This window comes from Equus quagga, chromosome 9, assembly GCF_021613505.1.
Source record: "Equus quagga isolate Etosha38 chromosome 9, UCLA_HA_Equagga_1.0, whole genome shotgun sequence".
In the NCBI taxonomy this organism is placed as follows: domain Eukaryota; kingdom Metazoa; phylum Chordata; class Mammalia; order Perissodactyla; family Equidae; genus Equus; species Equus quagga.
In genome coordinates this window covers 109,636,686-109,652,252 of record NC_060275.1, presented here as the reverse complement: position 1 = coordinate 109,652,252, position 15,567 = coordinate 109,636,686, and the positions used below count along the sequence as shown (strand labels likewise).

General features: G+C 41.2%; 1 protein-coding gene across 5 annotated transcripts in view; it reads right to left on the bottom strand.

The window, feature by feature from the left end:
- The window catches only part of DNAH5 (dynein axonemal heavy chain 5), a 266,364-nt gene that overhangs the window by 201,612 nt on the left and 49,185 nt on the right, over nt 1-15,567 (bottom strand). For 3 of the 5 annotated variants that reach the window (XM_046670920.1, XM_046670918.1, XM_046670919.1), the window contains 3 exons: nt 6,813-6,947; nt 2,911-2,995; nt 537-697 (listed from right to left, as the gene is read on the bottom strand). In XM_046670920.1, coding sequence (XP_046526876.1) covers nt 537-697; nt 2,911-2,995; nt 6,813-6,947 — 381 coding nt within the window. Of the gene's footprint in view, nt 1-536; nt 698-2,910; nt 2,996-6,812; nt 6,948-15,567 lie in introns of those variants that run through there. The other 2 variants (XM_046670922.1, XM_046670921.1) reach the window with 2 other exon arrangements.

Genomic DNA, 15,567 nt, shown 5'->3' with positions numbered 1-15,567 from the left:
ATTCTGACACCTTGATTAAGACGTAAGCTTTATACTATTCTAAATTGCAATCATCAAAATAAAAGCATGAAACAAGTAGACACAGGATGTTTACCAGTTATTTGCTCCAAGCAGATTATGCACCCACTGAGGGCAGGCGAGACTGGTACAGAAGACCTTACTTCGCACAAAAAATAAAGTTGTATACCCACTTTTAAATGGATGAAATTTGACACTAAGTAAATTACGTATGGGGAATACTTTCTAAAAGGACAGACTTCACTGTTACACACACACACATATACGCACATGTGAACATACACACATATAATGTTATATCAATTTTTGTTAATAAATTGAATATTAAGCCCTCTTACTCAACAGATTTAAAGCAAACGTCCTCTTAATTACTTGTTTTAAATGCTTTTAAAAATAATTCTTTGAAAGTAGTTTTAAATATTTAATGAACACAATGGTTGTCTCCATAGGGAAGGATGTTTTTGTAAAATTTATGTGATTTTGGTAATTCGGGGTAAAGGATTGCTTTTGCCCCTTACCCGATGGATGTTCTCAGGGGTGATGGCTCTGGAAGGGTCGGTCCTGATGAAGAAGACACATACCCCTGTAAGAGCAACATCTTTTCCCTCGGTCACAAACACCTTAGGTTTTTTAATCTTTCCAGAAATAGAATTTACTCCTGTGGGAGAGCCAAGTTGTCCTACAAATGCAAAAGAATTTTAGTTTCACAAATGCTATATACAGTCCACATGGTTGCCTCTTGGAATGAAATTTTCTTGTTAAAATACTGTCATGCTGCCTTGTCCATGTGCCCTAGAAGGTCCACCATCTGGGCAATCTATAACCTGAACTCTAAAGGGATCTAAAAGGATCTGTTTGATTCTAGATCATAGGTTCATTTCAAAATTGTTGCTCCAGGAAAAAAACAGGAATGGGAGGCACAGGAATAAGAGAGTTTTGTCCAGAGCAGATTCTTGCTACAGCTGTAAAAGTCATCTCTCCATCTTCAATGATGAGAAGGAGATGAGAAGGGGAGAGAGAGGAGACAGTGAGAAGGGGAAGTGAGAAGGGGAGAGAGAGGGGACAGCATCTATTGGTGCTGTGTGTCAGACCCTCTGCTTGACACTTTGTCTGTTATTAAAACTTACTACAAACCTGAAGGCAGCTGTGACCTGTCCCAAGTCACACAGCCAACACGTAGCAGAGCCAAGATCAAAAACCATCTCTGACTACAAAACTGCAGCCCTCCACTCCCCCTGCTTCTCATCCTCTGTCATAGTCTGGCTGGCCCTTCAGTATATTGCTAGAGTCAGGATCATGCAGAGGCAGGAGAGCAGCGTGGTGAACAGTGTGGGCTCTAGAGTCAGACTCCCAGGGCTCCAGTCTCAGGCTGCACTTCCTAGCCATGTGACCTTGGGTAAGTCAGTTAATCTTTCTGTGCCTGAGTTTTCTCATCTGAGCAAGGCCCAGGGAAAGCCAGGTCAGCCAGCACAAGATAGTGCCACTCAAGCAAAAACTTCCCTGACACGTCTTACCTCTTGTGTCTGTCCTGCTTCGAGCCTGACACAGTCAGAAACTGTGATTAACATGATGTGGACAAGGGGTAGGGATAAGTTCAGGAAACAGAGGAGGACCCCACGCTCCTCTCCCATGGCAAATCCCGACCTTCAGAGGCCCCTGCTGCGAGGGAGAGGGGATGAAAGAAAGAGGGAGGGCCAAGAGTGGGGAATATTTAACTTTAGATCAACTAGTTTTGATTAACTAGGTATTCTCAGTTTCTGAATTGAAATTGTGTCTGTAATCTGAAGTGACCATAGGAATTCTTCTTATCCAAAAATATCCAGAAAGTCATGGGATTGTCTGAATTTTAATCCAAGTTCAGAAGAAAAGCTACTCCCACCGAAAAGCTTTAAAGGGAGAGTAGGAAACAAAAATAAACCTCCGTTTATGTTTACATCCCATGAACTCTTCTTGTTCAATGTAAGGTTGATACACAAAGGCCAGACTCACTCAGTGCCTAGTCCATGGGTGAACTGACTTAGGCTTACATTTGGGGATAGAATTCAAAACTTCTGTCTTGTTTTGATTTTTCACTAGAAATGTAATGGATTTTCTAACCACAAAATATCAGATGATAATTTGGAGAAAATGCCAGTCATTTGGAGTATGCATATATAATTTCCTCAGTTTTTAAACAAAGAAACATAGTCATACTATATGCCAACAGCAATAACTATTTTCCCTTTCTTCAAAAAGGTCATAAAAGGACTGCACATGATATTTTAATACAGTCATAATATATTTGTTTATGTCCCTACTTTGGCTTTAAAATTATATGAATCCACATAAAAGTTGAATGGGGATATGCCAGTTGAATCCACACAAAGATCTGAAATTTTTCTTAAGTGAAAATGCCTGAACTTGTCATTCAGTATGACAGTTTGAATCACAGTCAGTAGAAAATAAACATAATATGATATTTAACTGGAAAACTCATGTTACACTTACTGGCAACAATTCCAATGTTTAAAGGAAATAGTGCCTATCTAGAGAAAACACAGACGGCCATAAGAAGTCCTAGAACATAACTACATAGAATGAACTAGCATGTAAGGAAAGGAAGTCTCAAAATGCAAACTACTTTATTATTCACCAATCACCAGCACAGCTTGCAAAAGGAAACAAAACATCCCAAATAAAGTTAGAAGAACCAGGCTGAATACTCACCATTATCTGTCCCCTTTGCTTGGGCTGAAAATAGAACCCGTTCCCCTGGGGCCTCACCCTCCACACCTCCCCACCTGTCCCACCTCCCAGGGCGGAAGTTCTCACAGCGGCCCTCCTTCATGCCATCCTTGGATAAGCCGAACAACACATTTCTGGGTTATGTCATGTCACATCAAATTTGGTTACCTGTTTCTGCTACGTCCACGTCCTGATAGTAAAACATGAGGTGACGAAGGCCTCCAGCAGCAAAAAGCTGATCGATTCTTTCAATCTGGGGAAAAGGAAAGGCAAGGCAAGGACTTTGTTCTGACGTAGAAACTGTGTTAATCAGCATTTACTACCAGCTTTCTTATTCAGATGGGACTGCATCTAATCCAAACCACATAGATGGGATCATATATTTTTCAACATAAAAACCATGAAAGAATAAATGTCTCACCATAGTGAAGATCCAATTCAAAGAAGTAATTCCATTAATCATAAAAATATTTGCTATATACACACGTTTGAAGAGACTGTCCCTCTTTGTTCACTAATTTCCTAAAGTGTTAAGCTGTTGATAGCAGATATAAATATAGATGTTTCACTGTCACTCAATTGCAGATCAGAAAGAGAGAACAAACCTTTCAAAACCCAGTCTAACACACTAGGGATAATTACAATGAAATTGCAATAATCACTGAAAACTGCCATGAGAACACACATGACTACAGAACACTCATCTAACAGCAGCCTGGAATTTAGCCCCGCCCCTGAGGTTCACTGCATGTCTAGAAGTCAGTCAACCGGCCTGCTACCAATGGAAGCACTTCCACACATAGTCAATAGTAGAGTTTTTTGTTTTTGTTTTTTTAATTTTTTAAATTTTTTTATTGCAGTAACATTGGATTATGACAATATATAGCTTTCAGATGTACATCGTAATATATTTCGAATTCTGTGTAGATTACATCATGTTCACCACCCAAAAACTGATTATAGTCCATCCCCTCACATATGAGCCTAATCACTCCTTTTTCCCTCTCCCTTCCTTCCCCCATAGTAACCACCAATCCAGTCTCCATTGCTATGTGTTTGTTTGTCGTTGTTTTTATCTGCTACTTATGAGTGAGATTGTACGGTATTTGACTTTCTCCCACTGCTGGTGGCAGTGCAAACTGGTGCAGCCACTATGGAAAGCAGTATGGAGTATCCTCAGAAAATTAAGAATAGATCTACCATATGATCCAGCTATCCCACTGCTGGGTATTTATCCAAAGAACTTGAAAATGCAAAGGCATAAAGATACTGACACCCCTATGTTCATTGCAGCATTATACACAATAGCTAAGACTTGGAAGCAACCTAGGTGCCCATCAAGGAACGAATGGATAAAGAAGATGTGATATTTATACACAATGGAGTACTACTCAGCCATGAGAAATGATGAAATCCGGCCATTTGTGACAACATGGATGGTCCTTGAGGGTCTTATGTTGAATGAAATAGTACAGTTTGGAATTCAAATGAGAAGAAAAACTATAAAATCTACACACCCATTAGGATAGCTACTATCAAAAAAACAGAAAACAACAAATGTTGGCAAGGATGTGGAGAAATTGGAACCCTTGTATACTATTGGTGGGAATGTAAAATGGTGAGGCTACTGTGAAAAACAGTATGGCAGTTCCTCAAAAAATTAAAAACAGAATTACTATATGATTCAGCAATTCCATTTCTGGGTATACCCGAAAGAATTGAAAGCAGGATCTCGAAGAGATATTTGCACACTCATGTTCATAGCCGCATTATTCACAGTAACCAAAAGGGGGAAGCAACCCAACTGCTTATTGACAGATGAATGGATACGCAAAATGCACTATATACATATGATGGAATATTATTTAGCCTTAAAAAGGAGGGAAATTCTGACACATGTTACAATATGAATGAAACTTGAGGACACTTTGTTAAGTGAAATAAGCCATCACAAAAAGACAAATACTGTATGACTCCACTTGTAGGCTATATCTAAAGCAGGCAAACTCGTAGAGACAGAAAGTAGAAGGGTGGTTTCCAGGGGGCAGCGGAAGGAGGAGAGGGGGTTGTTGTTTAGTGACATAGAGTTGCAGTTTTGCTAGACGAAAAGAGTTCTGAAGATTGCTTGCACAACAATGTCAGTGTACTTAACACTACTGAACTGTACACTTAGAAAATGATGAAGATTGTAAATTTCATGTTGTATTTTACCACAATTTAAGATAAAAATTTTTTAAAGGATAAAATCTAGCTGAAATTTAAGTTTGAAAATGAGCCTCCTTCAATTTCTACCATGTTATAAATAAAACCATCATGTATAAGGAAAAGCAAGTTGCTCTGTTTTCCTTGTCACATTTCCTTGGTTGAGGATGCCATGAGGACGAGCAGGATGGATTCATTGAGATTAACTTCCAAGTAAAGAATGTGGTAAAGAAGATACTTCCACCAGGGCCAGTATTGAAAGTCCTACCTCCCTAGCCTTGCTTCTGAGCCTGAGCTAGGATGCTGCCTTTACCCCTCCAGGTTCTGACACTTCTGGGTCCTGAATACGATACGGCAGTTTGACTTGGGCTTCCTACAGTTCAGAACTTTTACTCATTTATTCCACCTGTATTATCCCCAATCCAGATGTCTGAATTGGGAAGCAGGGTGTGTAACCTTCTCTCCCTCTATGCCTCATTTTTGGGGAATAACATTATCTACCTCCTGGTATTATGAAGATTAAATGGTATATAAGATGAAAATCACTTAGAACAGAGACTAACACGTGGTAAATATGCAATAAATGTTAGCTGTGATGAAGAGGAAAAAGAGGAAGAAAAGGACATTTCTTCAACTCCTGATTGATTCATCCTGTAGTTTAACCATTTGAGTGTTGTCCACCCTTAATTGTTCCACTGCTTCCTATTAACCCTACCAGAGTGGCACAGTAGGAAGGTACAAAGCCAGTTGAATGCTGGAGCTGGCTCATACTGGCTCACGGCAGCCAACTGATCACAACAGTTCCCAACTTAGCATTTAGTAACACCATGTTGGTAGGTTGGAATCAGCCATGGTTGGGGCCATGGAAATCAGCAAATACTCAAAATAGTACCTCCCTCCACCCTCTTTCCCAAAGCTGGTTGTTAAACATTTACAAGCCTACTACTGAAAAGCATTATCAACAGTGTGACATCCCTGACAACAAAAAGGGCTTCCTTGTTTGCTTTCTTTTTTCTTTTTCCTGAGGAAGATTCACCCCGAGCTAACAGCCATTGCCAATCTTCCTCTTTTTGCTTGAGGAAGATTGCCCCTAAGCTAACATTTGTGCCAATCATCCACTATTTTGAACGTGGGTCACTGCCACAGCATGGCCACCAATGAGTGGAGTAGGTCTGCACTTGGGAACCCAACCCTGGCCACCAAAGGAGAGAGTGCTGAACTTAACCACTAGGCCACGGGGCTGAGCCCGCTTTCTCTCTTTTTAAATGTAAAAAAACTTCAGGAGTGATCACAGGCGTCCTGGGAGGCCTTCCTTACAGCCCCAGGAAATTATATCTTCCCCTAGTTTTGTCTTCCCCATCCGTGGTCAAATCACCAAGCAAATTATATCCCAGGTTTTAGAGGGAGATCATGGCAGAAAATGGAAATCAAGGTCAGGAAGAAAAAGAAACAAGATTCAGCTGCCAAACCAAAGTCAAATCCAGGAAACTATGGCACAATTCAATCTCCCAGATTAGAACAGGATAAACGCCAAAAAAGATAAATTAGTAGCTGAGAGGAGATTCTGTTCTGCAACCTCTGGTTCCAAAATGGTACTTCAGCCGGGCTTCACTGGATGTAGAGAGATGCAGACATCATGGTCAGAATCGTGGAACTCAAATGACAATTATAAGTTCCCATTCAACATGGAGAGCTGGAGAGCCCTAAGCTTATCCTGCCATCACTTTTACAGAGTCAGAATGGAGTCCTGTCCATGTCAAAACAGATGCCCTCCTCTGAGGCTCAGCATGGATCCTGACATAGGACAGTGTCAACAGACCCTCTGCGCCCTCCGTAATCAAGTCAGTGAGAACTCAAATGCATCGCACCTGATTCCCCTCGAGAATGGCATCTTCCACTTCAGTTTTGTTCAGGTCCACGCAGGAAGCTACAATGGCAAATAGGTAGTCATGCCGACCATCCAAACGTGCCCGCTTGGCTTCCTTCTCTTCCTTCAGTCGTTGCTACAAGAAAGGAACAAAAATCTTATGTAGTACCTGCTGTTCTCAAATGGATTCATTTTGTAATAACTTCATACTTGTGTTGCTTTTTCAAGTCTTGAGTGTTCAGATAAGAGCGTAACGGTACCAGTTCTTTTTGTACTATCTTCTATTTTTAGAGAGAATGTTATTTCTATTATGAAAATAAGATGTGCTCATTGTTCTGAAGTTAAATAATACAGATAAGCCAAAAGAATAAATAAAAATCATCTGCCACCCAGAAAGTATTACTGTTAATATTTTGTTCTAAATCTTTACAGACTTGTTTCTATGCATACATAAGCATTCAACAGACACACAAGAAAAGAGATACCCACTTTGTAAACATTCCCTAAGCTACTAAAATAATATTCTTCTACACTATCTCCTATCTTTATTGTTTGTCTACAAGTTCATATCTGGTCTTGAAACTAATTTCTGAATGCCATTGCTTACTTTTTAACTGTTGATTGTTAATTACAATAATGAGGCAATGTAAACAAGGCATTTTGAAGCATATCTTTCCATATGTGCAATGCTCAAACATATACAAACGTATAGAGATGTGTGTACTTCTTTATATTATACCATAAAAATTTTTCGTGCATTTTCCCCTTAGTAATACATCACAGACTTCTTTCTGGTTTAATTCAGAGTATTCCAACCTATATAATAGCTGAAAAATATTTAACAACATGGATTCACCATAATTTATTCAACCATTATACCATTGGTAAATATGCAACTTCCAATTCATTTCTTGAATTAAGTGCAGTATCTTTAACAACAAGTAGCTCCTACTTGGAAGAGGAGAAGTGGTCCCCCTGGATGCCTTCTTTTATTTAACAAACAGTTATTAAACCCCAAACCTGTACAAGCACTGTAGAGGCAAAGGCAATCCAGTGACCTCAAAAAAGTTCCCAGTCTGGTTGGCAGGACATAAGCAGAAAAAGCAAATACAACAGGAGGGCATTATGGTTGTTACAGGGGAATGAGACATAGGCAGGGGCATTTATGGGTCTTCAGAGAAGGAACAAAAAGGAGGAGCCCCCACTCTAGCCTGGGGCTGAGGAATAGGAGGGAGCGATACAGGAAAACTTGCAGGAAGAAGTGGCTTGAGCCTAGAGTTGAAGGAGAGTTGGCCACACTCCCTGCCATAGGGGCATTTCTGCACATGTAAAGGTCAAGAGGCATAAGAAAGCACAGCACATTCTGGAAACCACAGGGCAGCCAGGATGGCTGAACTAAAAAGGACTAGAAAGATACAATGGGAAATGAGAAAGAAATCCAATCATAAAATATCTTGTGGACCACATTAGAAAGTTTAAACATTATCTGAAGTCCACGGCGGATCCCTGATGAGTTTCAAATCAGGAGAGATGTTTAGTTGTCTGTGCTACATCAAAAAATCAGTACTTCTGACAGCACCGTGCAAAGTGGGTTGGAGTGATGTGAGCCTGGAGGGAGGAAGGCCAATCAGGTGGATCATGGTGGCATTCCTAGAGCCTGAGAGAGACAGACCACTGGGAATGTGGATCTGGAGCTCAAGGAGAAATTGCACTGCAGATACAGATAGAGACAGAGGTTCTCAATTTAGCACAATTGACACTATGAGCCAGATCATTCTTGCTGTGAGGGGCAGTCCTACGTACTGGAGGTAGTTAGCAGCAGCTTTGGTTTCTACCTTCTAGATGCCAGTAGCTCCCCAAGACTGAGTTTTGAGAATGAAAAATGTCTCCAGACATTACCAAACATCCCCTGTAGGGCAAAATCACCCCCCACTGAGAACCATTGTTATGATATAAAATAGATATGCTGGAAATAAGCACAGACATGGACAGCCAAGATAAAAACTCCAATGTAAATGGTATCTTTTGGGGTTGTGCAGGTGGTATATGCATACTAGTTTTTCAATAAATATTTGTCAAATGAATGAATAAATCAAAGTTTAAACCATGAGGGTGGATATGACTTTCTAAGAAAGAAATGGAAAATGAAAAGACATGAAGGTAAAGAACCTTGGGGAACACTAACATGCCAGGAATAGGGAGGGAAAGAAGAACAAATGGAGAAGGCTGAAGATAAGTAGGCAGAGGGATAGAAAGGGAACCAGGAGGCAGCAGCACCAGTAACCATGGAGAATGGCCAATAGTTCTAATGTTATGGAGGATTGGTTGAGTCAAGTAGGATATCCTTAGCAACTGTGTTTACAAGATGGCTGCAGCATCCCACAGCTCTTTTGCAATGTGATCATGCCACCAACCCATCAAGAGATGAACTCTATTTCCCTTCCTCTTGAGTTTTATTGGCTCTGTGACCAGTTTTGATCAAAAGAATGAGGAGAGAAGTGAGACTGTAAAACTTCTTAGGCTAGTCCTTAAGACACCTTTGTCTTCTGCCTTTGCACTTGGGAATGCTCCCTTGGAACCCAGCCACCAGGCTGTGAGAAGTCCAAGCCACATTGCGAGACCACATAGCAAACAACCAAGGCATTCTGGTCAACAGGCCCAGCCAACCTCCTGGCTGACACCCCCACACCAACTCTCAAGCTGTCTTGGACATTCCAACCTAGTGAAGCCTACAGATGACTGTAACCCAGCCAATGCCATGTGAAACAGAAGAACTGCCCGGCTGAGCCCAGTCACCCACCCAAGAGAGAGCATAGACAGTTGTTGCTGCTGTAAGCAATCAAGTTCTGGTATGGTTTGTTATGCAGCAGAGATAGAGTAATCCGCATGAGAATAATTTCATTGGTTGGACAGAAAGCAAATGAATGTAGATTTGAGAAAAAGATGATTGGGAAAAGAGAAATACAAAGATATTGAATATAAAATACCCTTCCCAGAAACTTGACTATAAAGGAAAGAGGTGTGGTACTAGTAGATAGAGAGGAATTTAGAGTCAGAGGAGAATATTTTAAGATACAAAAGACTTAAGAAAAAGTAAAGAGGAAAATGTTAGAGATTTCAAAGTGATTGAAAGGCCATCACCAGACCTATGCAATTTACACACATTTTTCTGAGCCTGAAAGGACTACTTGAGAGAAGAATGAGTTGGGGGTACGGATGGAGGGAGCATTTAAGTTTAAAAAAAATAAACAATTTACCTATATTCTTGCCATTTCTCTAAAAAGGAACTGACACAGGTCCTGACACAAAGTATACAGTCCAGAAACGTCAAATAGAAGTAAATTTAAATCTCTTTTCAAATGTGGCTAAAATCAGGAAGATCTCCTGTTGTTTTGACTGTTTTCTACCTTCTTAGCAGGGAGGAATAAAAGGCTTTTCTCAAAGTGACCTCTCTGAGTTTGTACTAAATGTCTTCAGCAGCTTGAGAACATGATAGGCAACCGGGGGGTGCCAGGAACTGAGCAACAAAACAATGAGATGGCAAATGCTGGGTGGCCAAAAAGAAAGAGAAGAAACAGAAAGCCACAAGAGTCAGGACGTAAAGCAACCGAAGGCTTGCAAAGAATACAGACGCTTAAATAAGATTCTGCCATGGCAACACATTACTCCATGACCTGATTTTATAAGATTCCAAAGGAAAAGAAGATACATATATTTTTTAAAATATATATATTTATATACTCTAATGTAGGAAAGGAGAGATTGGTCCCTAAAACAGAACACTAATTATTCTATTTTTATTTAAATATCCCAGAGGAAAAACACTTCCAAAAGCAGCTTATGTATATAAAGCAAATCATCAATGTGTGTTTACAGTAAATGCCTTCAGAGCTGTATTAAAAAGCACATTCAGCATTGAATATGTTCTTACATAAACTGTTCTATCTCCTAATGGCAAGTAATATGAAGTAAACCCCAGCGCCATGCAGACAAAAGACCACAATGTTTATCAGTCTCAACATTCATTGCCTTGTACTAAGGTATCCTGGTACAATAAGGGACTTTTTTTTGAGCACAAAAAGTTAACAACGTCAAACAAATATTTAGTGATCCGATCAGTGCATTGTCAGTCCATAAACTTAAACCCACAGCTTCCTGGCTGCTAAGGAACTGCAGCCACAAGCAGTCAGATGACTAGCCGTTCAGAGGCGGCTCGTCCTGCTGGCCTTTGAAATGTTTAGAACACTTGGAGAATGAGGGCAGGGTGACAGCAACAAGGAAATTATAGAATTTTTTTAAGTCACATTAAAACTGTTTGGCGCTGCATGAGCAAGCACCAGCTGACAGGAGTGGGGAGGATGGCCAGAAACCTATTCACTGTCCAAAGGAATCGAGAACAGTATTAAACTCTTTCTGCAATTTGGTGACAGGGTATATTACTACCACCTTGGAATGCGAGAGTGATAGACGTGCTACCTCACGAGAAACAAGCGCAGCTTTCAAGGCCGGGCAACAATCAAGTCCTGGTGGCAGAGTGGGGTCATAGGTTCTGGTCCTAATCTGCCACTAATTGCAAGACTTTGCATCTGTCATTTAATCTCTCCAGGCTTCAGTTTCCACAACTCCAAAATCAAAGTGTTGGACTAAGCGACAGCTAAGCTCCATTCCTTCTCTAACATTTGGGCTGCTTCTCATTGGTTCAAAAGTTAAAACAGACCAGAGACTTGAGATTTTAAAATACAAATCTCAGTGAAGACCCAATGTCACATACTTTCATGAGGAAGCTCTGTGAGTTTTTCTCATGACAAACCCACCCATCCAATTTTTTTGATATACTAACCTTTGCCTTTCACTCTGTAGAACCCAAGCCCAGGTCTACACAGTTGGGTATAAACTGTGTACGAACTACACACATTTCATTTTGGTTCTAGGTTGATAATCCCCAACTACGTGAGAGACTTACCCTTGCCTGTAAAATGGAGAGAAAAGTCCAAACTCAAAAGGTATTTGTGAAGACTAAATTGGGTGCAGTCTTGAGACAATACTAATCAGCACTTGAATTTAAATGGCATGGCCAAGGCTTTGACCTTGGACATCAAAATTTAGATGAAGCAAAACCTTTTTAGCACGATTTCTTAATTGTACAAATGTTTAAGCTCCCTCTACCCTTAGAAAGCCCTGTTGGCAACTTTGTCTCTGATCCAGGCCCACCCCATTGATGCCACTGGCAGCCAGAAATGGAGGATGGAGCTGTCAGGTCTAGGAGCCCCTTTGTGGCTGAGCAGAGACAATCTCTTCCCCAACCCTCCTAAAGGTGTCAGGGGGCATTTTGCTCTGTTTCTCCTGGTTACATTGCTAGCTATGGATCTGCTAGTCATCATTTACTTACTGTGTTTAGGTTTCATTGTCACAAAAGCCCTGCAAAGCAGACATTATCATCTCCACATCAGGAAATCAAGACTATGAACTATTAACAATTTTCCCAAGAGCACACAGCCAAGTAAGTGGCAGGGCTGGGGATCAAGCCCTGGGGTGTCTGGAGGGCCAAGACAGGATGCAGGGTGTCCCAGGCAACTAAAAATTTTGCGTCCATTCAAGTTGATATTCCATAAGCATATTTTCTTTTTTTTTTTAGTGCCATTTTCACCACATCATATCAAGGGCACAGAATATCAAGATTTATCACTTTTTTTTTTGGTTAGGAGATAAGCTGAGCTAACATCTGCTGCCAATCTTCCTCTTTTTTTTCTTCCCAAAGCCCCAGTGCATAGTTGTATATCCTAGTTGTAGGTCATTCTAGTTCCTTCATGCGGGATGCCACCATACCATGGCCTGACGAACAGTGCGTAGGTCCACGCCCAGGATCCCAACTGGCGAACCCCAGGCCACCAAAGTGGAGCACACAAACTTAATCACTTGGCCATGGGGCCAGTCCCAACATGTTTTCTTTAAATTTCCACTCAAGGGTTATCTAGGGCACTCTAGACCCCGTATACGTTTCATGAGTTATAGTGGGTAGAGACCAGAGTTAAGGTAGTACCATTTTCAGAGTTATATCAGTGATATTTTAGGGCCAGGATGGACTGCTGCTTCCACCTGGCACACCCTGTGTCCAGCTTTCCCACCACACTCTTGTGTCTCAGTGAATGGCAACTCTCCACCCCACCCTTGACTCCTAAAAGTGCCTGGGAGGTGAGCTCCCTGCTTGGGCAGCTGGTAGATTGGGCTCCGTGCGTCCCCGGCCCATGGGTGCTTCCTCCTGAACAGCTTCACTTTTATCTACTTCATACTGAATACATTAGATCCTCATACGAGGCCTTTGAACAGCAAAGTGAGAGGGGCAAGGAATGGGTTCTTCAGCCAAAAAAATATTTCTTTGCTTAAAAAAAACAGTTTTTCTAGGCAACACAATTAGCCTTATTGCATTTCTGAATCTGAGAAAGAAAAAGAAATCAGTTTTAATGAGGGTCTGTTGCATATTTTTCAATGAATATATTTCTACTTATTTGATGTGGGTGTTTTGTTCTTTTATGTATATGTATGCATATAGCAGTGTAACAAACAGTTAAGTAGAAGACAGTATAACATTGATTAAAATCCCCACTGGAGATAACGGTGAATAATGTGGAGTCTATGAATTACAGTTGAAACTCCTTATCTTAAATCGCCAAAGTAAATACCTCTGAGACTGATTTCGATTTGGTTCCCAACATCAATCTCAAGTCCACAGATAATTAATCACTCAAGGAAACATGGAGCAAAAGAGGCCAAGGACAGGGTTTGATCATTTTAGGCCAGTTAACTTCACTCTATTCCATTTCCCCCAACTGTGGATGAATCTGGGCAAATTCAGGAGCAGAAAGGAAAACTACTCAAAGTATATGCCTAGCTGAAATGCCTGGTTACTTGTAAAATTTGTATTTCTTTTCTTTTTTTAAGGAGGATACCCAAATGGCCCACGCTGGTTCAGCTCACCTATCTGCCCTATACCTAACCTGATCCTTCTTACCACCTGAGCAGTCAAATAAGATAAATATCAACTGAATCTCACCATTCCTACAAGAGTGTCAGCTCCACAGTGAGCGATATTTTCTATTTGGATTTTTGCAATACCCCACGGCCCAGAACAGTGCCTGGCAGAGAGGAGAGTCTCAACTGATACTTGATCAGTGGATAAATTAACCAAGTTAATCATTTCACAAGTCACTCTCAAGTAATTAAGGGCTGGAACAAATTATTCTGGTTCAATGTGAGTCCACAATTGCAGGCTCAGAGTTCAGTCAATAAGCTCCCAGATCTTCGATGCTGTTGTGACTTGAGCATAAAGCACTGCATGAAATTCTACCGTTAGTATGGGTCATAGCTCTCCCTCAAATTACAGCAAATATACCTAACCTCACTTAGCCTACATCCCATTTAAACACGTCGAATTACAGAAACTGAGAGAAGCAATTTCTCCTACTCATTTCCATGTAGAGCCGTCTCTACAAACTTAACCCAATTTCCATGTCTTCCAACAAAGAAAGACCTCCGTCCTCGTCTTCCAGCATCTTCATTTTAACCCACAGGGCCCTATTTCCTCTCTGAGAGAGGCTGCCGCGTGATGCTTCCTGGACCATCCAAACCTGCTCTTAATTGGCTGGGAGAACCACAATTTAGCAACTCTCAACTCCTAACTGTACTTTTCACGTCTCGCCTCTTAGTCCTCTTTCATTTCGTTTCTCCAGGTGAAGGGCCACAGCTGCAGAGGAAGTGTTGCACGTCTCCCCACATTAAGAGCACTTCAGCAAAGTGGTTTCTGGAGGGAAAAGACACTCCACGCTGGCTGATCCACTCACAGCAGGTGCTACAGTGAAGCCCTCCTTTATTTGACAAGAGCTGCACTCTCCCTCCATTGCTAAGAGATAGCACTTAAACAGCGAAGGTCCCATCCATTTTCTTGTGTCAGAAAAGTAAGTTCTGGAATCTTGTCTCTTTTCGCTGGAGTTTTCAGGGCCTCTAAATCTCCCCATTGACTAACTCCCTTATCTGTCGTTCTTTCCAAGCAAATAAAAGGTCCCCTCTTTAGCTTTTACCACATGGGATTTTTTTCAGCCAAGCCGCCCCAAAACCTGTTCTAGGGGTATCCCCATCACCACAGCCTCCTCTCCCCACAAGATCCATCATCCAAATTCTAACTTAGTCATTTTCTGCACACCAAATTTCCACTCCTGATCAAGATTTATCAGACCTTCACAGGGCCATATATTCTATCTTCCCGCAACCCCACAGTGGTTTTACTCCAAAATCAGGAATACCTCTCTCACAGAATTCCAAGAGTTCCCTCTGGCAGCAGGGGCCATATAATTCAAGTGGCTTTCACCCATAGGCTGACAAAATATAATATGCCACTTCACTTTATATATGACTCGGGGTGAAATTTCCAAACTACCCCTATTTATCAAAATAAACCAAAATGCTTAAAGCTGGCTGTTCATTAGAATCACCTGGGAGCCTTAAAATACTGATGCCTGGGCCTCCCACCCCCAAGAAACACTGACTTCCCTAGTTCCTGAGTGGGCCCTTGGTGTTGGTATTTCTCAAAAGCCTGCCTGGGGAGTCTAACATGCAGCCCAGCAAGCACACTTCTCCAAAGGAAATCATTTTATGAATTGATCATGATCGATTCGTTCTACCAGGTTCTCACTTGAGGTAGGAACTTAATAGAGAAAGTCCAGGGGCATAAATTTTGGGTCCCTCCAACTCTAGATCTCTTT